The 22,521-nt window shown below is 44.3% G+C and overlaps 1 protein-coding gene across 24 annotated transcripts in view; it reads left to right on the top strand.

Annotated features, from left to right (window-relative positions):
- The window catches only part of PLEKHA6 (pleckstrin homology domain containing A6), a 158,326-nt gene that overhangs the window by 125,561 nt on the left and 10,244 nt on the right, over window positions 1–22,521 (top strand). For 14 of the 24 annotated variants that reach the window (XM_083172887.1, XM_083172891.1, XM_083172883.1 and 11 more), the window contains 8 exons: window positions 3,196–3,213; window positions 5,603–5,656; window positions 11,154–11,231; window positions 13,867–13,935; window positions 14,077–14,157; window positions 18,469–18,618; window positions 22,160–22,255; window positions 22,336–22,447. In XM_083172887.1, coding sequence (XP_083029013.1) covers window positions 3,196–3,213; window positions 5,603–5,656; window positions 11,154–11,231; window positions 13,867–13,935; window positions 14,077–14,157; window positions 18,469–18,618; window positions 22,160–22,255; window positions 22,336–22,447 — 658 coding nt within the window. The remainder of the gene's footprint in view (window positions 1–3,195; window positions 3,214–5,602; window positions 5,657–11,153; window positions 11,232–13,866; window positions 13,936–14,076; window positions 14,158–18,468; window positions 18,619–22,159; window positions 22,256–22,335; window positions 22,448–22,521) is intronic. The other 10 variants (XM_083172894.1, XM_083172877.1, XM_083172871.1 and 7 more) reach the window with 6 other exon arrangements.

Raw genomic sequence — 22,521 nt, 5'->3', positions numbered from 1 at the left:
CATTTTATTGTTTCGATCAAACACATCTACAATACTTACATCCAAGTAACACAAACACCTGCACTTCAACCAGAATGACCAATCATTTCTTTAATCAAGCATTTTAAATGCTTGGGAGTAAATATAATTGGGTGCAAGAAGCCGGAGGTGCTGGAGTTTGTCAAAGAATGGCCATATTTTTAAAACAGCAAGCACCAGGTTGATTTTACCTTGTAAATGATTGCTGCTATTCTCAGACAAACTCTCGCACCTCTGGCTTTCACCACCCTGTTACCCTTTTGCATGTATTATTTATTATTTATTTACAGTTTGTTATATAGCTCAGCATATTCCGTTGCGCTTTAAAATTCCATTTACCCTCCCAGAATTGCCGGGAGGTTCCTGAAAATTGGGTCCCACTCAGCAGCCCCCGGAGGCTTGATCGGGTTCCCGGGTTCCGGCGCATGCGCACTATGGGCCGCGGTACTGCGCATGCGCAGAACCCGTTTTGGGGGCTGCCGCGCATTTGCTCAGAGAGAGGCATCCCGGAGGGAGGGAACACCTCTTGATGGGATGCCTTGAATGACTGGCAGGTCAAACTTCCAATAGAAAGTCACTGCCATTCACAGTGAAACCAGTGCAGTCTTACAGACTGCATCTGGCTTCACTTTAGGCAGAGACAGTGGCGGATTTTACCTGGGGGGGGGGGGGGGGGGGCTGCAGCCCTGCAACCCATAGGTAACAACCACCACTGATCATTAAGGTACCGTAGGATGAAACACTATGATCCCCAAACTAACAAGCATAATACTGAGCTGCTTTTAAGTAGCTGTAATGTGGTGAAGTACTGTACTGGACTTACTGTGCAGTTTGCATGGGTATGGGTCATTGGGTCGACCTACATTAGGTCGATATGCATTGGGTGGACCACTGAAGGTCGACATGGCTAAGGTCGACACCTGACATATTTTGACATGGCTAAGGATGACATGGAAGGAAGGTGGACACAAGCATTAGGTCTACATGGGTGTTTCACTTTTTTGGCCCGAATGTTGACATAGACACCGTCAAAGTGTACCTCGAAAACACTGCCATCTGTTGGCAGAGAGTGAAACTACATCTCCTTCCCACACATGCACAAACACAGAAGGTAGCAGGCTATCTTTGGGAGCTTTTGCTCCGAGCGGGCTTACTAGTTGGCAATATGTATTCATAGGACATAATTCTTTGTTGAGAGAATGCAGTGGCTGAATTATTAACCAATACTGCAAGTCTATTGACAGATTCTTTGTGCCTATAGAATAGGTACTTTTTTCCATGCTGGTAACCAAAGAGCTGTAATTGTGCATGAAAAGCCTTAATGGTTCATATAGAATCCTGCCCCCGGGTGTGGGAAAGGAGGTAGTCTACTGTTTATTCACTGCCACACAGGAGACTAATCTAACGGATATATGCCTTAGGGAAGCTTCTTGGACCTAGATGAAAACGATATTTTGAAGAATAGGCGTATACATTTGTTATCTATGTTATTGCAGTGGAAAGGTTAGTGACACCGAGATACTCAGTTCCTCGAAAATGTATTCAAATCTAAAATGCTGTGAGGGAATAGGTTCCGCTCTTGAACTAAAGCACAGAAATAAGTGGCATTTAGGATTATTGGACTGATTCAGAGATGAGTGCATATGTGCCAGAAATAATTTGTATATTTGCCGTACACTGTTGGCCTGATTGAAACTGCCATCCCGCAGTCTGTACAGAGATTATCTCAGTCAGAATATCATGTATTAAGTCACATACATGTTAGGCGATCCCTGCCCACACCGATATTGGTGATTGCGGGGACCCGGTTAGGGTGCTGGCATTGGCAAGTGCATACTCACACTTGCCTTTCCCGGAGGGAAAGGGAGCAGGAGAACTTCCCTCTGTACATGCAGGACGAGGGACGGGGTCATTAACGATGCGTGAGAGCAACATTCATTAACGATATTGCACACTAGACGACAAAGCAAAAGATATCGCTCAGAAGGGCCCTTCTCTCTGAACTACTCTCTCTCTGTAGTGTATATGGGGCTTTACTCTTGTGAAGTATCCCAGTGAGATGGATGATGCAGCAGTAGAGCTCTCCTAAATAGCAATTTGACTATATAACCTTTCTCTAAAACATAGAACAAATATCATGCTGGACATATTCAGTGAAGCATAAACACATTTTAAGTAGTATATTATTCGAAGGTCATGTAAATAGCTTAAAACGTCCACTGTGCATTGTAATGCAGCTTGGAGCACAAATTTATGCTAGAGTTCCTGAGTTTTCATACTTCAGTTGGCCGCGGTTCATTTCTTGAATCTGATCTTTCAATCAGTATAAAAATTTGCTACAATATTTATGCTAGTTCGCGCAGTACAAGTGGCCTAATCATGCATCCCCAGTTACAGTCTGATACCTAAATCAAGTTGGGTACGACTACGAATTGCTGTATTTTCGGGATAGTAAATGTAAAAAATAAGTGTATTTCTGGATACAAATACACCTATTTTTAACAAATTGACTTTAGTAAATTTCCCCCTAAAGGTCATTGTGATGAATAAAGATGCTTGCTTGCCAATTGTTACACCAATTTTGACAAATTCACTTGGCACTCAAAGGGTTAAAAATTTGACTGCAATGGATTGAAGCTATTAAACCTTGGATTACAATCCGAGTGCTAACCCTAGATGTGTGCAGGTCCATCCAGGTTCATCATAAGCCATATTTGAATCGTGGTGCTCATCAGGTGCTTTTTGTGAACGTTTTTGAAGGAATTTTTCCTTACTGCAATAAAATAGAATAGCAGAAATCTGTCAAAATCTATGGTAATGTAAACAATTTTTATAAAAAAAAACTAATTATCTGGCAAAACTAAACTGACAAAGTACTCATAGTGTTCAAGTCCTAATAATTTCAATGTCTCCCTGATGTTCGAGATGGGGTGTGTTTGGGCTTTATTCAAATCGGGGATTTCAAGGTTTGCGATCAATGCCTCCATTTTAGTTGTCTGTCAACAAATTGATGGCTGAGGGCTGGATCGTCTGCACCTCTCAGTTTGGTTGTAGATATTGTTGGAATGAGATTCACGTTACAAATATTTTTTATTCTCTCTTGTATGAGACATATAATTGATCGCTCACCCCTTCCAGTAAGGCTCTTAAATTTTATTTTATTTTTTTTGCTGCGAGGGAGACATTCTGTTAAGGGTAAGTATGCAATAAAGCAAATACTTACTTTAGGACTAATCATAGAACACCAAGTCTGACACTGAATGAAGTGCCTTATCAATTATGCCCTTTGTAAAGTAAACATATAAAGTGGATATTTTGGATCTAATGGTGGAGCAAATGTTTAACCCCTTCCCGACATATGACGTACATTTACGTCATATGTCGGTTGCGGGGGAATCAAGCCAGCTCACGGAGTGAGCTGGCTTGAAAGAGAGCAGGTAATGGCTGTATATTACAGCCAGGCACCTGCTCTCACGGCCACGAGCGGCGAGTTCGCCGATCGTGGCCGTTTAACCCTTTAAGCACCGCGGGCAAAGCGCCCGCAGTGCTTAAATAGCTGATCGGAGGGGGGGCGCCCCCCTCCGGCGCCGATCGCGGCCCCCCGCGGCGAGATCGGAGGGTGCCGATCGGTTGCCATGGTAGCCAGGGGTCTAATGTAGACCCCTGTGCTGGCCGTGTCAGCATTCCTATTACATCCTGCCTGAGGCAGGATGTAATAGAAAGTGCTGAAAATCACTATGTTCAGCCATAGAGCTCTATGGCTGAACCTAGTACAGGCGATCGCGCCCCCTAGTGGTCAAGTACACTAGGGGGCCTTGTAGTAAAAGTAAAAAAAAAAAAAAAAAAAAGTTTAAAAATAAAAAAAAAAATAAAAAAATATTAAAAGTTCAAATCACCCCCCTTTCCCCATTTCACAAATAAAAATAAATAAAAAATAAAAAAAATAAACATATTTGGTATCGCCGCGTTCCTAAAAGTCCGATCTGTTAAAATATAACATTAGTAATCCCGCACGGTTAAAGGCGTAAACGGAAAATAATTCCCAACGCCAAAACTACGTTTTTTGGTCGCATCGCCTACCCAAAAAAAAATAACTAAAAGAGATCAGAAAGTCGCCCATATCCCATAATGGTATTAATTAAAAAGTACACTTCAGCCCGCAAAAAATGAGCCCTCACCTAGGTCCGTAGGTGGAAAAATAAAAAAGTTATAAGCCGCAGAACATGGCGACGCGACGCAAATTCGAAAAACCGTAAAAGTTGCTATTTTTTTTTTTAGTGGTAAAACATAACGAAAACTATATAAGTTTGGTATCACCAGAATCGTAACGACCCATAGAATAAAGATAACCCATCATTTTAAACGAACTATGAACTCCAAAAAAAGCGTAACCAGCGCAAAATTGTGGAATGGCGTTTTTTTTTTTTTTACCCCACATTGAATTATTTCCTGATTCCCCAGAATATTATACGGTATAGTAAATGGTACCATTACAAAGTACAACTTGTCCCGCAAAAAAAAAGCCCTCATGTGTCTATATAGCCGGAAAATTAAAAAAGTTACGCTTATTTGAACGCAAGGAGGAAAAAAAAAAAAAAATTAACAAAAAAGGCAATGTCGGGAAGGGGTTAAATTGCTCATGCAAACTTCTCTGGTAGACTTTATATGGGAACTCTGTCGCTTCACAATGCCCATACCATTGCACCTGTTTATGGCAAGATCTTTATTTTGATAACCATATGTTAACATTCGCCCCTAAAAACCTTCTAGAATGAATATATAGATAATTGATTACTAAATAACTCAATTAAATGAAAGGTTATGTTTAGGACGTACATGTTCAGCAGCAAAGTGTCTCTTGAATGACCTACCAATGCTGGCAGCTTTGAAAATAAGTTTGTTTTTAGCTGTTTCTTTTATTAGGTGGTTGGTGTTCAGCACATTGCTGACAACTGTAAGCCTTTTGCCTTCTGCACAAGAGCTATAGGAATCTGACTTCCCTCTGTTGTGCTTTGTATAGCGGTGACAACTCACCCTTATTATCAAAGTAGATACAAGTGGAGGGACAATATGGTCCGTTGTGTTGTTTCTGATCCCCATTAACTGCTTGGAATAAGATGGCCTTAAATGACAGTAATTAGATTTGAATATGCTCATTAAATACAAACTTTGTCACTGTTACTAACATAACCTTTACAATTGGATGTAAATAACAGATAAAATATACCCTCTGTGTTATGTCCTGTGTGTCATGTGTTCTTGGACTGTTTCCTATGATATCAGTTTGGTGTGTCCTACATGTTGCACGTTATGTGTGTTATGTTTTTACTATGTAACCTGCAGTGTGATTGTTGCGTGTGTTTGGATTGCCTCGCGCTGCATGGCATGTCGTCTTTCCTTCCCTGCTTCTGCACTTTCTGCGCATGTCTCTGCAGCTTGCTGGGTTTGTGATCCCCAACCCTTGCTGAGTACCACTTTATCAACAACTAGGTGTGGGGGTGGGAGGCTCAGAACCTGCCTTGCACCCTGCTTTGCCTTTTTAACCCTTTGTTTGTCTCCTGCTGCTGCCTCCCCTTCCCCACAGGATGAGATGTTAGATCTGCAGTTACAGAGGCACCTTGATTTTTTGGATCAGCAGGTAGGAAGCCACAGAGCTACAGTATGTCCCTCCATCCTTATATTCCCTGTCACTGTGATGCAGTGTCTGACCTTCCATCCCTCTTCTTATAGACTGTGCCATGTGTGGTAGGTTAGACCCCTCGTCACAATGTGTAATTGCTTTAAAGATTTGGTTATGGAAATATGCAAATGTGAATTGAGTGCACATTAGCTGTGTACAGCAAATAGTATTATACAAGTTACCACAATCAGTTACAAGACATTAGACATTATAGAGAGGTAACTTGATATACCTAACCACCAATTATCGCCAATTCCATCAGAGAATAGAGGACTCCTAACAGTATTAGACATTATTGGGGCATAAGGGGTAAATTACTAAAATGGCAGTTATATTGAAGATGGGGGGAGGCGGATTAGAAAATGTGAGATTTTGTGAGAATTTTTTAAAACGGCAATCATATACACTGCAAAACCAGGTTGATTTTGCAGTGTAAATAATTGCTGCTTTAAAGAAAACCTGGGGCGAAATGTAATAGGGTGCGATTTTTTAGACTAAAAAAAAATCGCACCAAATCGCACCTTTAAAAATCGCATTTTTTGCCGCGAATTCGCATATGTAATGAGATGCGAATTAGCGGCAAAAAAATGCGATTTGCCGCGATTTGCCGCGATTTTTAGTCATGAAAATGTGCGCATTTTCAGTCATGAAAATGTGCGCATTTTTATAAATGCGCTTTTGTGCAAAAAAAAAAAAGTAAAAAAAAAAACGGCGTGGGGTCCCCCCTCCTAAGCATAACCAGCCCCGGGCTCATTGAGCCGGACCTGGTTCCAAAAATACGGGGGAACAAAAAGCATAGGGGTCCCCCGTATTTCTGAAACCAGCCCCGGACTCTTGGACCGGTCCTGGTTCCAAAAATACGGGGGACAAAAAATCTGGGGGTCCCCCGTATTTTGAAACCAGCACCGGGCTCCAACAGCCCGCGGTGTCATGCCACAGCCGGGGGACACTTTTTATACAAGGTCCCCCGGCCAAAACATGAGCACCGTGGCTGGTCAGCCTTGGACGGGGTACCTGGAGGAGTGGGGACCCCCCCAATAAAGGGGTCCCCCCCCCCCCAAGCTTCACCCGTCCAGGGCTGAAGCCCGGGGCTGTCACCGGCGTCCGTGGCCAGTGGACGCCGGCCTGATAGGGTTAAATCCATCATACATATCATTACATTGCTTTTTACCGGCGAACTACAAGTGCCAGCAGACCTCCCCCGCATGCTGGGACTTGGAGAACCACAAGTCCCAGCATGCAGGGCATTAATGGGCCCGCTGGGACTTGTAGTCCACCTGTAAAAAGAATGTTTATAAAAAACACACACACAGAGAAGTACAAGTTTATTACACACACACACCTCAATTTTACACAGCATACTTACCATTCCTGGATCCAGCGCTGGTCTGGCTGCTTTACAGCCGGCTCCCCCCGCACTGACAGGCAGCGGGGAGAACCGCTTTCTCCGTTGCCTGTCACCGGCTTTCTCCGTAGCTTCTGTAGCTCTGTCCCAGTGCTACAGAGGCTGAGAGCGTGATTGGCTGAGCTACAGTATGCGTCTCCATGGAGACGCATAGCTCAGTCCTGATTGGCTGAGCTATGCGTCTCCATGGAGACGCATACTGTAGCTCAGCCAATCACGCTCTCAGCCTCTGTAGCACTGGGACAGAGCTACAGAAGCTACGGAGAAAGCCGGTGACAGGCAACGGAGAAAGCGGTTCTCCCCGCTGCCTGTCAGTGCGGGGGGAGCCGGCTGTAAAGCAGCCAGACCAGCGCTGGATCCAGGAATGGTAAGTATGCTGTGTAAAATTGAGGTGTGTGTGTGTAATAAACTTGTACTTCTCTGTGTGTGTGTTTTTTATAAACATTCTTTTTACAGGTGGACTACAAGTCCCAGCGGGCCCATTAATGCCCTGCATGCTGGGACTTGTGGTTCTCCAAGTCCCAGCATGCGGGGGAGGTCTGCTGGCACTTGTAGTTCGCCGGTAAAAAGCAATGTAATGATATGTATGATGGATTTAACCCTATCAGGCCGGCGTCCACTGGCCACGGACGCCGGTGACAGCCCCGGGCTTCAGCCCTGGACGGGTGAAGCTTGGGGGGGGGGGACCCCTTTATTGGGGGGGTCCCCACTCCTCCAGGTACCCCGTCCAAGGCTGACCAGCCACGGTGCTCATGTTTTGGCCGGGGGACCTTGTATAAAAAGTGTCCCCCGGCTGTGGCATGACACCGCGGGCTGTTGGAGCCCGGTGCTGGTTTCAAAATACGGGGGACCCCCAGATTTTTTGTCCCCCGTATTTTTGGAACCAGGACCGGTCCAAGAGTCCGGGGCTGGTTTCAGAAATACGGGGGACCCCTATGCTTTTTGTTCCCCCGTATTTTTGGAACCAGGTCCGGCTCAATGAGCCCGGGGCTGGTTATGCTTAGGAGGGGGGACCCCACGCCGTTTTTTTTTTTATAAAAACACTTTTACACATTTTTATTAACAGAACCATGCACAGATCTCAATGATCTGTGCATGGTTCTGTCAAATTCGCCTGTCAGAACCTGGTCTATTTTTTTTGCGATTTTTGGTAACATTGACCAAAAATCGCACCCTATTACATTTGCGAGTTGTATACTTTATAATGGGAAAACATCTGGATGCGAATTGAAATGTGACTAAAAATCGCACTTCTAAAAGTGCGATTTCGCGGTAAAAAGTGCGATTTTTTACCGCGATTTTCAACCTATTAAATGTGCGATTTTCGGAAAATGTGCGATTTCGGCCGTTTTTGACCAAAAATCGCACATGTCTAAAAAATCGCACTCTATTACATTTCGCCCCTGGAATATTTCACTTTGATTCTCACACCCTATTGCACTGGATGTTGTCCATAGCAACCAATCAGAATCTACTTCTTATTTTTTTAGCACCATCTAAGGTAATAGATAGAATCTGATTGGTTGCCCATAGCAACATTGCATCTTTAATAGAACTCCCATCTTAGTAAAAAACAAAACCTAATATTAGACAACGTGCAGTTTACTGTTGTTTACAGAAGTTTGATCCTTAGCGTTTTAATAATACAATTGTTGGACAATAATATTTTATTTGTTGAAGTGAAATTGGTATTATAATATTAAAAAGGCATCTTTATTTTTTTGCTGACAGCATAAATATAATAATATAGCTGTTCAGCAACAACACACATGATCTAACAGTTCGTACGTGGATAATTAGACACATGTGCCTATCTAATAGATGCGGGAACATGTGCAGTGCATGACCTGTAGAGAAGCAGGGCTTGTTCTGGCATATAAAGTATGCATACATCATAGGGAACATTAGCGGGTGCATGGCTAGAGTCTTTCTTACACAATACTGTATGTCCCAGTATGTGTAACTACTGACCTACATCTAATGAAAATGTCTTCAAGCATTTACACTGGGATAGGCGATGAGGGAAAACTGTATGATGAATACACAGAACAAGGAGTGCTGGGTTTTAAGACCCGTGTTGACCCTTTCACACCATAAAAAAACCTGGGTTTTTCAGCAAATTCCTTGGTTGAAAAGCTTTAACCTGGTAATTTGCTTCTAGTGTGAATTGGGGTCAGGCTGCACTCTGCAAAATGCCAGGTAATTGCCGGATGACCAGTGTGAAAGGGGTATTATATATGTATTGCAGCAGCAATGCAAATATTGGGATTGCTATAGAGCAGGGGCTCTAAAACTATTTTGCTCTGGGACCCCATCAGACAAGAACAAATATTACATGACCCCAGCAAGTTACAGCACAATGGTCGCCAACACATGTGTGTGGTCAGCAGACAGCACTTACATGGCAGCATGGCAGAGGCACAAAGTGATGTGAGGATTCTGAAGTCATATTACATTCAACTGAGAGATTTGCGAAGTCATCAGCTTGACGGTCAGCCTGACCCCATGTTAAGATGCCCGTGACCCACTTTGGGTACAGAACCCCTAGTTTAGATAGATCTTTAAGAGTTTTAGGAGTTTGGAGCTGGCCCTGGTTCCTAAACTACGGGTGACAAAGTGAGTAGGGGTTGACCATATTTTAGGAACCAGCACCGGGCTCTTGAGGGCTCTGGTTCCCAAAATACAGGGGACAAAATGTGTAGGGGTCCCCTGTATTTTAAGAACCAGTACCAGGCTTCACTAGCAGGGGGTGTAATGCCATAGACAGGGGACACGCTTGACGAGGTCCCATGGCCAAGACATTACCCACCCTAGTCATCCCAGGCCAGGAGTTCTTGAGGAGGTGGGGACCCGCCAAATAAAGTGGTTTCTCCTTTCTTCAGGGCACCCCAGGCTTGGGCTAAAGCACCTCTGCCAGCCTGCTCATCAAACTTGTAATGATGAGCAGGCTGTCAATGTCAGACTGACGCTGAGCAGCAGGACAGCGGACCAATCTATCAGTGTGTGACAGACTGATCCGCTGTCCTATCACATCTGTCTATTATATGTTGGCTGAAGGCATATCCCTGTCACTGAGGCAGAGCGACAGGTGCTACTTCCCAATTGATTTTCAATGGGGTTTACAGCCTCTGTCTGTTTCTGCCCGCAATTAGCCCCCCCCCCCCCCGCTGCTGACATTTTATAATGGTCAGCGGGAGGCGCAGCTCCTGCTGCCTCCCCACAGTGTCCCACACACATATATGATTTAAAAAAAAAAACATATTTATAAAACAGTATGGGCCAGATTCTATAAGCTTTAAAAGTGATAAGTTTCACAGTGATAAACAGCCAGCCAATCAGCTCCTACCTGCCATGTCACAGACTGTGTTTGAAAAATAACAGGCAGGAGCTGATTGGCTGGCTGTTTATCACTGTGAAACTTATCTCTTTTGAAGCTTATAGAATCTGGCCCCTAGTGTTAGAAATATGTTTGTATTTTTTATGGCTGGGGAGGCACTGCCTCCCCTGCCTGCACATCCCTGGTTTGAATGAAGGTCAGCATGGAAGCCATGCTAAATCACAATGGCAGATTAACAAGGGCATAGCTACCACAAACCTACAAATGTCCAGATGCAGAAATGACAGTCAGGACTTTTGTCTGTACTGATATGGAACATGGTATGCATATCCGTTGTGTATTTAGAGGAGGGTGGCTGGGAGAGAGCTTACGTTTCAGAAGTTCCAGCTATGGCAACTGGACATGCCCCCTGTGTAATGCGGTTATGTGCCATTTTCAAAGGATAGACACAGGAATACCACATGTATACTTTGACCAGTGGCACATGATTGGTATAACTATAAACTGAACCCTGTTCTCAAAGCTTATTGACTTGTTTGTACTAGACTACCCCTTTGCTCACTTTGTTACTTTTCAGAGCAGAAAGATTTACAAATTTCTTCAGTTCAGGTATGAGTTAGGGTAGCACAGTGCAATGTCATAATATGAGTGTCTGCGCTGTGGGTGGAATTATTTGTCCTGATCCTGTGTTTCCCCTTCACCACCCGCTGCAGATGAGTGAGAGTGAGACTTTGATCAGCATGGTTAATAATATGGTACACTCCTCCCCCAGAGCACAGATCTTCATGCAAGTAAGAGAACACTTAAGTGTCACCTTCGCTCTGCATGACACAAACCATTGTCATCTCCACAACAGACAGGCCACCTTCATAAAGTATATTGGGGACAAGACATCAATTTATTTATTTTATTATTTATTAACAGTTTCTTATATACTGTAGCACACACATATTCTGCAGTGCTTTATAGAGAATTTTTCACTTTACATTATTCCCTACCCGAGTGGAGCTCAGAATCTATATTCCCTACCACATGTTCACACACACACACTCACTCTAGGGTTAATTTTGTTAAGAGCCAATTAACCTACCAGTATATTTTTGCATTTTGGGAGGAAACTGAAGCACCCAGAGGAAACCCACGCAAGCACGGGGAGAATATACAAACTCCGCACAATAAGGGCCATATTGGGAATCAAACCCATGACCTCACTCTGCTAACCATTGCACCGTCCGTGCTGATCAATGCAAAGCAGTATTGATTGGCTGCATGATTTATTTATATAGCAACACCATGCAGAGGTGCCAGAAGGTTTATTTATTACAAATGTGACCACTTAAATGTAGCCTCCTTTCACATAACACTGCCCTTCTGGTGATGCCACCCGGTAGCACCAATCGTCTTTTTGTTAAAATGCATCTTGTTCTCAAAATGGAGCAAATAGGATGCACAAGCAACTTCTGCTGATTAAAATGATAATAATTGCATTGTTACAGTTTTCCTGGAATACAATGTAATATAATTTTGTATGCAGGCACACCAGCTGTCACACAATTAATATAGGCAGAATCTGCTTGTGTTTCCTTTGAAAATAGATGCTTTTTTATAGAACAAGTGTCAAAAAGACACTTGGCACTACCGAGTGTTTATCGGGAAAGAGGTTAAATTTCCGTGGACATGTCTGTAATATGCAGCCACTCAGTACTGCCTTTTAATTTCAAATAAGATGTGTTTTTTACAGAAAAAGTCACACAAAAAGACACCAAGGGCCAAATGTAATAGGGTGAGAGCTTCAGAAAGTGAGAGATTTTGGGAGAGCTTTCACATTTTTTTTAAAGTAGCAATCATTCACATGGCAAAATCAACCTGGTTTTGCAGTGAAAAAGATTGGCGCTTTAAAAAAAATGGGAAAACTCTCCCAAAATCTCTCACTTTCTGAATCTCTCACTCTATTATTGGCCACAGGTGCCACAGTCACATGGAGCTCACGTGTTATGTGTAACGTGACTTGTAGTGCACAGATAGATGTATGTGGACACATACATTATGTATATCAATTTGTTTTTAAATAGACTCCATTTACCTAAGCTGTAAATGTATGTGCAGGTGCCAGTAAAAGCTATTCATGGCACGAGTTGTGTCATTGTGTCACCCTTATGATGTGTCACCACACAGTCAAATTTAGGTGCATAGCTGTTGGAGTGTGATCCTACTAGAAGGGCGGAGGGAGATGCACATAAGTAGGATGAAGCATTGGATTAGGTAGAGGACAGGGTGCATAGTTCCACTTCTCATTACCAATATCCACAGCATGTAAAATGCCTCATTCACAAATTCACACAGGAGCTGAGTGACTTTATCTTGTTACTTTAAGTGGTTAGTAGTCTTGCTTAATAAGTAATGCTGTGTTTCCAAATGTTTGTTTACTCTCCCAAAATAGGTCACCCAGTTCCTGAAGTTCATGTTTTAACGTTAGTTATCTTGGTACTTGTTTCCTAGCACGGAACCCGTCGGGTCCCATCGTATACCTTAACTTAAGGTATGCGATGGGACCCGACTGACCCGATTTTCGGGCTTTAAACACGTTTTTACCGCACTTTGAAAATCGGTCGCATCGCATGCCATTATAATGGCATGCGATATGACCGTCCCGATTTTTACATTGGAATCAATGTAAAAAGGGTCCCTGAGACCCGGTTTTACATTGGACCCAATGTTAAATGCCCCCCAGACCCGATTTTTAATTGTAAAACCACCCTGATGCTGAATTATGTCAAATTCTACCCCATTGTTAAGGCCACGCCACGATCAACGTCAACCCAAAACGCGGCACGCGCAGCGAGCCCGTGAGGGGCCGCGGTACGCGTCCTCCGACCTTATCATACCCCCACTATCCACGTCGGCGTGGAGTTGATTTCATATAGTGTGGCGAGCGCACTGAGCCACCGAGCCCGAAGCGTGGCGAGCGCACGCGTAATACATCTGAAGTAATGCACGTCCCCTCGCCACGCTTCGGGCTCAGTGGCTCGCTGCGCTCGCCACACTATAAAAGATCAACTCCACGCCGACGTGGATAGTGGGGATATGAAAAGGTCGGAGGACGCGTTCTGCCGCCCCTCGCGGGCTCGCTGCGCTCGCCACACTTCGGGTTGATCGTGGTGTGGCGTTAACAATGGGGGGCATACAATGAAAAATGGGGTCTGGGGGGCATTTAACATTGGGGTCAATGTAAAATCGGGTCTTTGGGACAATTTAACATTGGTTTGGTTGCATGCAATGCGATCGACCCGATTTTTGCGACCCGATTTCATACAATTAAAATCGGTGGCGCCGTGCTAGGAAACAAGTACCGTTATCTTCTAGATATTTTATATATTGCAACAATCAAAAGTGATATGTGTAATTAAAATCATCTGTACTGTTTAGGTGTCCCCATATGCGGATCCATACCGAGAGGCGTTACAGAGCTACAAGTTCAATGAACAGGACACAGATGTAAGTTTCTACTTGTGCGACATAGACATGTTGTAGAAAAGACAGCAGATATTAGTCTGCTGATATACCCTTGCTATAAGCTACGACTGATACTGTATGTGTACATTGATGCATGATACTAACATGTTTTCATCCTTCTAGAAACTCCTGGGCAGACTGTGTGAACAACACAAGGTGGTGAGGGAGCAGGACCGGCTGGTGCAGCAGCTGAGGGCTGAGAAAGTAAGAGCTGCCATCTCAATTACACGCCTTGTACCAAAAACATGGTTATTACTTATTATAGGAATATGTGAGGAGACTCCACATAAAACTTCAATTTTAATTTCAGTTCCACTAGAAACACTATCCTGCATAATTGGTCTCTGCAGATATCTTGAAATCTACTGTCAAATATTATTATTTATTTATATAGCAACACCATGCACCATGCAGAGGTGCCAGAAGACTTATAAATTGGTGGATGGGGGATGGATATAATCTCATTTTGGTGCCCCTATTTCACTGAATGATGCCCCCTCATGGGTAGTTGGAGTAATCTGTGTGCTGCTTTGAGTTGTAGTTTGGCTAAGGGTTTTAGGAGCTTGTCACCATGTTCTACTGAGGCTCGCTCCAGGACTACAGATTTCATCATGCAACGCAAAGCCGGCTGCTGTCCTAACTTTATTAAACGAGACAAATCGATGAAAGTTTGCTTAATAATAAAATCTGTGTGTTACCTCCATTGGTTGGCGCCACTCTCAAATGCATTATATTGTGGATCCAGGGGTGCCATGCCTAGATGAGCTAAGACCACCAGATGTTTCACACATTCTATCACTTTGATAGGCTTTGGAAGCACAAACCATAACATAGGGGGTTATATAGACTCGATCACTTCTCTGCTAATTTGCAGAGCCCTGCAGTCAGATAGCCACCGCCCTGCCAGAGTGAAACAGAGTGAAGCAAGGCTGTGAAACGCCTGTGAAAATATCACAGATCAGCGGATAGCTGCAATCCATTTTGGTACTTGTTTCCTAGCACGGCCACACCGATTTACATCGGAAAAATCGGGTCGATCGCATCGCATGCGATTTGGTCGCATGCGATGCGATCGACGCGACCGACCGATTTTAGACCCGATTTTTTTATTGAATGAAATGTAAATCGGGTCCCTGGGACCCGATTTTACATTGGATTCAATGTAAAATATTCCCAACCCCCCCAAATTTAACGGCGTACACCCCACCCCACGATAGACGCCAACCCGAAGCGTGGCGAGCGCAGCGAGCCCGCGAGGGGCGACGGTGCGCGTCCTCCGACCTTTTCATTCCCCTACTATCCACGTCGGCGTGGAGTTGAGAATAGAATAGTGTGGCGAGCGCAGCGAGCCACCGAGCCCGAAGCGTGGCGAGCGCAGCGAGCCCCGCGAGGGGACGCGTATACCTGTGAAGTTATACGCGTCCCCACGCGGGGCTCGCTGCGCTCGCCACGCTTCGGGCTCGGTGGCTCTCTGCGCTCGCCACACTATTCTATTCTCAACTCCACGTCGACGTGGATAGTAGGGGAATGAAAAGGTCGGAGGACGCGCACCGCCGCCCCTCGCGGGCTCGCTGCGCTCGCCACGCTTCGGGTTGGCGTCTATCGTGGGGTGACGACGGGGACATCTATAATGTGAAATGGGTCATATTGGCCCATTTCACATTTTTTCACGATTTCAATGTTAAAAAATATTTTAACATTGAAGCCTATGGAAAAATCGGGGGCATCGCGTCGGGACCAATGTTAATGGTCCCGACCGACGCGATGCCCCCGATATTTTACCTTTCCCGACACGATTTCAATGTTAAAATATTTTTTAACATTGAAGCCTATGGAAATATCGGGGGCATCGCGTCGGTCGCGTCGGGACCAATGTTAATGGTCCCGACCGACGCGATGCCCCCGATATTGTGTCCTAGCCGGCAAAATGGACCTGATTTCAAAGGAAATCGGGTCCATCGTATGGATCGTGTACCTTAACTTAAAGGTACACGATCCATAAGATTGTGGCCGTGCTAGGAAACAAGTACCTCCATTTTCAACTCACTATCTTTCCAATGAGTTTACCAGCAAGGGAAAAAAGTGTAAGTCCCCCCCCCCCCCCATGCACATGTATGCCGCCAATAGGGATGCCTCTCTTATGGTGTCCCCATACCTTCAAATACATACAAGTACAAGTGTGAGAGGTGTCCCCTTCGGCACCACAAATAAAAAGTGTGCATAGAAAATGTACATCCCTTAATGGGGTGTCGTTCCTCTTCTCCGATATACCAGTTTCCAATAACCAGTGTGGGTGATAGGGTAATGAAAAGAAAATGGTGTAGAGGAAATATACGTCCCTTAGTAGGCGGTATCGTTGCTCTTCTCCAATATACTCGTCTCAAACAGCCAATATGTGATGGGTCCCTGCGTTCACAACGGTGTTCATATGGAAGGATGAAAGAGAAAATGAAGAGGGGGAAATTTACTAAGATGTGAGTTCCCTTTCACATGTGATGTTGCTATGGTCAACTAATCAGATACTATCATCTTCTAGAAGGTGCTAAATAAATAAGAAGTGGATTCTGATTGGTTGCCCATAGCAACATCACATGTGAAATAGAACTCACATCTAAGTAAATTTCCACCATATAGTGCAGTATGTCCTCTTTAATATAAACAATTAAAAACAACGTAAAAGAGTTAGCAGGGCAGTAAAGGAGTAAACCGATTGTAATCACCAGAAATATATGAGAACCCTGTTATGGAGAAGTTTTCATATATAAAGCATGGATGTTTGGAGATAACCCAGATCTGTCCGGATTCAGTTCAAAGGAAGTCCCCTGTCCTGGTGAACAAAGCTTCCTCCTCCACTGGCCTCTCTGCTTCCGGCAGCACCAATGTGTTTCAATCCCGACAGGTCCTTGAAAAAGATCCCTGCCAGGATTGAAACACATTGATGCTGACGGGAGCAGAGAGGCCAGTGGAGGCGGATATATCAGTGAACATTGCCATTAAGGGACGTACGTTTCCTCTGCACTATTCGTGGCGCCGAAGGGGATACAGCTCACACTTCTTGTACTTGATTTTACCAGCGTGTTCAGTCTGTGTGCAGCCCAGTACCTACTCAGCTGGTACAATAGAAACATGCTGATTAAGTCCAGAGCTGACACCAAATGTCATGCCTGTACATGGTTGGGCTCGTCTGCGTTTTCCCTGACACTCCCAGGAAATGTCCGGTTACCACCTACACATGCCGGCTTCCTGTCAATCAACTTGGATGTATATGGATGGCAGGTCGACAACAAATAGGTCGACCACTATTGGCAGGCCATAGGTGACCCTATGAAAAGGGTCGACATGGTCAAGACATACAATAGGTCGACATGAAAAAGGTCGACATGAGTTTCTCACATTTTTTCCCAGAATGGGTTTTTTCATACTTTACTATCCAAATGGGCAGAGTGGGAGAATATAATAGTGCCCGAAGCATGGTGAGGGAAGTGGGCCATGCGAGGGGATATGGTACACTTATACGTGTCCATGTCTGACTAGATCACTTAAAATGAAGCACAGATTGCTCCTTGTGTACACCCTATAGCGTTGGTGATGCGCGGTCCTGCACGCCACCGTCGCCTGCAGAGATAGACAGTCCATGCACTGCCTATCCTGCTTAGATCGCAGTGTTTTGCCTATAAGCATAGGCAAAACACTGCTCATTACAGATCGGTCAGCAATCTTTGCTTAAGCACCTCGCTAAGGGCGGGATGTATTAAAATACATCGCCGCCCTTCGCGCCCCCCCCGCCGCGATGCCGTCGCATATGTACTAACATATGCGACTGGCATCGCGATGCGGTGACGGAGGCCCCCCGCGATACCTGTACTGTGGTCTGCGGGGGGTCTCCGTCACCTCCCAGCCGGCTTCTGCTGCTTTCACGCCGGGGACAGCTAAGCAGGCTGTCCCCGGCGCTTCCTCCTCCCCCCTGCAGCCGGAAGGACGTCCGGCTGCGTTGCTAGGGGGAGGAAGGGCTTACCTTCCGGGGTCCAGGAGGACCTGCAAGAAGGTAAGCCCAAGGGAGGGGGGAAAGGGGGGGTCGGCGAGGCGGCGGGGTTGCGGCGACGCGGCGGGCGGCGAAAAGAAGCCCATAGGCTTCTATAGGGTATCGCCACCCAAAGGTGGCGATACCCTGCCCTGCGATATCGCTGCGAACGGGTTTTAGTACATAGGAAAATGCGGTAAAACGGGGGTTTTACCGCATTTTCCCTTTAGTACATCTCGCCCTAAGCACGGGGCTCAAGTTGCTTGTGTGTACGGGGCTTTACAAACTAGACCATGCACATCTTTTCTTTATGAGAAGCATGAGTGCCTAAGCCCCTTCCAGTTTATTTACAGAAGAAATTGTATTGGTTTGTCTATTAATTGTTTCTTGCTATCTCACATGTTTATCATAATAACAATTAGTGGCTGATAACTTGTTAGCGGGGATGAGTGGGAATGTCATATTGCTGCTGATGGAGTTGCCTGCCTGTTTAGGAGAGTCTGGAGAGTGCACTGATGGGAACTCACCAGGAGATGGAGATGTTTGGCAACCAGACGACGTTTCCTGAGAAATTACTGCTTCGGAAAGAATCACTGCAGAATCAGTTAATCAGTATCCGTGTGGAGCTGTCACAGGCCACTACGGTAAGACACAGGGTGACAGCCGTCAAGGGAAATACATGTTAATTGTGTTCATTTTTCATTTTATAATAATACAAAAAGTTACAGGAGTAGAAAATATAAACTTCACACTTAAGCCCTTCTTCTCATTGCCATGCTCCCGTGCGTGTTAGTATACCATTATGTGCATGTGCAGCCGCTTAGAACGAGTGGGCGCATTGATCTGATTGTGCGCCTTCTCGTTCGCACCTAGCAGTGCGAGCGTGGGGCGGCGGCGAAGGGACACGCCAATGGGATTGCCCAGCGTTCCCATGCTAATGCATCTGTGACGCAGGTGTGGGGGGGCAGGCAGCTGATATCAGCGGATGTCAGCTGGCCGCCCACTTCCCGTACAGGGCACCCTCAGATCTAAGACACCACAAAGCTGTCTTAGGTCTGTGAGTGCTTGCAATAGGCGACCATTGAATGATTTTTATATGCAAAACATCCATTCACATGAGTGCGAGGGCGGCCGGTAGTGCCGGAATTTCCCAGCTTTGCGTGTCAACCAAAAAACCTCCTTAAGGCGAGTACACACTACGCGATATTGTCTATGAATGATATCGCTAACAATTTTCCCATGAATTGCCATATACTCCTGGACTGTGGCTATTACAGAGACATGGTGCAATGAAAATCATGACTGGGACATAGCTATACCAGGATATACTTTATTTAGGAAGGACAGAATGGGAAGAATTGGAGGAGGGGTTTGCAATATATGTGAAAAAAAGTATAAAAACTACCTTAATACAAAGTATTGAAGAAAAAACTGAGGCCCTTTGGGTGACCATAGAAACAGGGGAGAAGGCGATTTTTCGTATAGGGGTGATCTACAGACCACCAGGTCAGGAAGAGGAACTTGACAAGAGCCTATTGCAGGACATCAATAAAATGGCATTAAAAGGAGAGGTGATAATCATGGGAGACTTTAATCTACCTGATGTAAACTGGGAGCTGCCTGTTGCAAGTTCCACCAGAAGTAGGGACATGCTGAATTCCTTGCAAGGAGCATCCCTCCAGCAATTGGTGAGGGAGCCCACTCGTAAGGACGCAATATTAGACTTAATACTTACAAATGGTGACAGAATATCTGACATAAATGTGGGTGAAAACCTGGGATCCAGTGACCATCAAGCAGTATGGTTCAAAATAAAGACAGAGACTGACTCATCGCACACAAAAACAAAGGTGTTAGATTTTAGGAAGGCTGATTTTGTAGAGATGGGAAACTCTGTAAGGGATTCTTTGGCAGAGTGGAGGAACTTGGAAGGAGTGCAGGATAAGTGGGAAAAATTAAAAAGTGCAATTCTAAAAGCAACAGAACTTTGTGTCAAAAGAGTTAGGAAAAACACACGAAAAAGGAAGCCATTGTGGTTTGCAAAAGAAGTAGCAAGTATTGTGAAAGCAAAAAAGTTGGCCTTTAAGAAATTTAAGAAGACGCAGAAGAATGAGGACAAAGAGGTGTATCTTGTTAGACAGAAGGAGGCTAAGAAGGTAATCAGATGTGCAAAAGCACAGGCTGAAGAGAAAATGGCCCAATCAGTGGGTAAAGGGGGGGAACTTTTTTTAGGTATATAAGTGAAAGGAGAAAAACAAAAAGTAGAATAATAAGACTAAAGACAGAGAGTGGAAGTTTTCTTGAGGGGGACAATGTAATAGCAGATAATATTAATAATTATTTCTGCTCAGTATTCACTGCTGAAAGAGAGGGGAAGGGGCCACAATTAAGTTGCAAGTATAGTCAGAAAACTGAGGGAGAAACAAGTACATTTACAGAGGAGAAAGTCCTCACAGAACTCTCAAAACTGAAAGTGGATAAATCAATGGGGCCAGATGGGATACATCCAAGGATACTAAAAGAGCTCAAAGGGGAGCTGGTAAAACCAATAACAGAATTATTCAACCAGTCACTAGCTACTGGAGTAATCCCAGAGGACTGGAAAACAGCGAATGTAGTCCCACTGCACAAAAGTGGAAGCAAAGAAGAGGTAAGCAACTATCGACCAGTGAGCCTTACATCAGTAGTAGGGAAATTGATGGAAACACTCTTAAAAGAAAGAGTTGTAGAATATCTCAAAACCAGCAATTTACAGGATCCAAAACAGCATGGGTTTACTGGGGGAAGATCATGTCAAACAAATCTTATTGACTTTTTTGACTGGGTGACTAAAGTAATAGATCAAGGTGGGGCTGTAGATGTAGCTTATCTAGACTTTAGTAAGGCTTTTGACACTGTCCCACATCGCAGACTGTTAAATAAACTTGAAAGCTTGGGATTGGATTCTAAGATAGTTGAATGGATAAGAGCATGGTTGCAGGACAGAAAACAGAGAGTTGTAGTAAACAGAGTACAGTCAAAGGAGGGAAAGGTTACAAGTGGAGTACCCCAGGGATCTGTACTTGGACCAGTGCTTTTTAATATCTTTATTGGTGATATTGCAAATGGAATTGAGGGTAAAATGTGCCTTTTTGCAGATGACACAAAGGTATGCAACAGGGTAGACACACCAGGAGGGGTAAAACAAATGATTGATGATCTAGGTAGATTAGAGGAATGGTCAAGAGCATGGCAACTACAGTTTAATGCCAAAAAATGCAAAATCATGCACTTGGGTTGCAAAAATCCAAAGACTAAATATAGTATAAATGGCACTATAATGGAAACTACTGAGGAAGAGAGGGATCTAGGTGTCACTATTTCAGGGGACTTAAAGGCAGGTAGGCAATGTAACAAAGCAATGAAGAAGGCAAGTCAGATGCTTGGTTGCATAGGGAGAGGTATCAGCAGTAGAAAGAAAGAAGTAATAATGCCACTGTATAGGTCATTGGTACGACCTCATCTAGAGTATTGTGTTCAGTTCTGGAGGCCATATCTCCAGAAGGATATAAATACATTAGAGACTGTACAAAGAAGGGCAACTAAAATGGTGCATGGCCTACATCACAAAACGTACCAGGAAAGACTAAAAAATCTTAATATGTATACTTTAGAGCAGAGAAGGGAAAGGGGGGGACATGATAGAAACTTTCAAATATATCAAGGGTTTTAACAAGGTACAGGTGGGAGACATTCTTCACAGGAAGAGGAGCAGCAGAACACGAGGACATGCACTGAAACTAGGAGGAAGATTCAGGGGAAATTTGAGGAAGAATTACTTCACAGAAAGAGTAGTAGATAAGTGGAATAGCCTCCCATCAGAGGTGGTAGAGGCAAATACAGTAGTACAATTTAAACATGCTTGGGATAGGCATATTGATATCCTTACAAAAAAATAAGGATCAAATATGGTTTGAGGTAACATGTTTAAAAAAGGGGCAGACTAGATGGGCCAAGTGGTTCTTATCTGCCGTCAAATTCTATGTTTCTATGACAAACAAAATAGTGCACACACACTGAGCGATATCATTAACGATTATCGTATAGTGTGTACACAGTTCTCCTTTACACAAATATATTTAACCCATGGTTGTGCCCACTATTTTGCCAAAATAAAGACCATCCAATGTTTCTATTCCCCATTAGGCATTAAACAACAGCAGTATGGAGTATGAGGTGCTAGAGGGAGAGGTGTCTGCTTTGCATGATGCTTTGTGGGAGCAGCTGAACCTGAACATACAGGTAAGAAGTAAGAGTCCCATGAGTGCCACTGGTAGAGGTACCAGAGCAAGCAGCTCACGTCTTATATTATAATTCTTTAGAATGAGATGATGAACAGACACATACAAAGGGAAATCTGGAGGATTCAGGATGTAATGGAAGGTCTGAGAAAAAATAATCCCTCCCGGGGGACTGATACAGCCAAGCACAGAGGTGAGTTACACAAAATTATATCCACCAATAGCTTTTTATATTACCATGCCTGTATTAGTTACATGTTTGACACA

The sequence above is a fragment of the Crinia signifera genome, chromosome 2 (genome assembly GCF_055691185.1).
Source record: "Crinia signifera chromosome 2, ASM5569118v1, whole genome shotgun sequence".
Taxonomy (NCBI): domain Eukaryota; kingdom Metazoa; phylum Chordata; class Amphibia; order Anura; family Myobatrachidae; genus Crinia; species Crinia signifera.
Note: the sequence above shows the minus strand (reverse complement) of the source record. Positions and strands in the feature narration are given on the sequence as shown.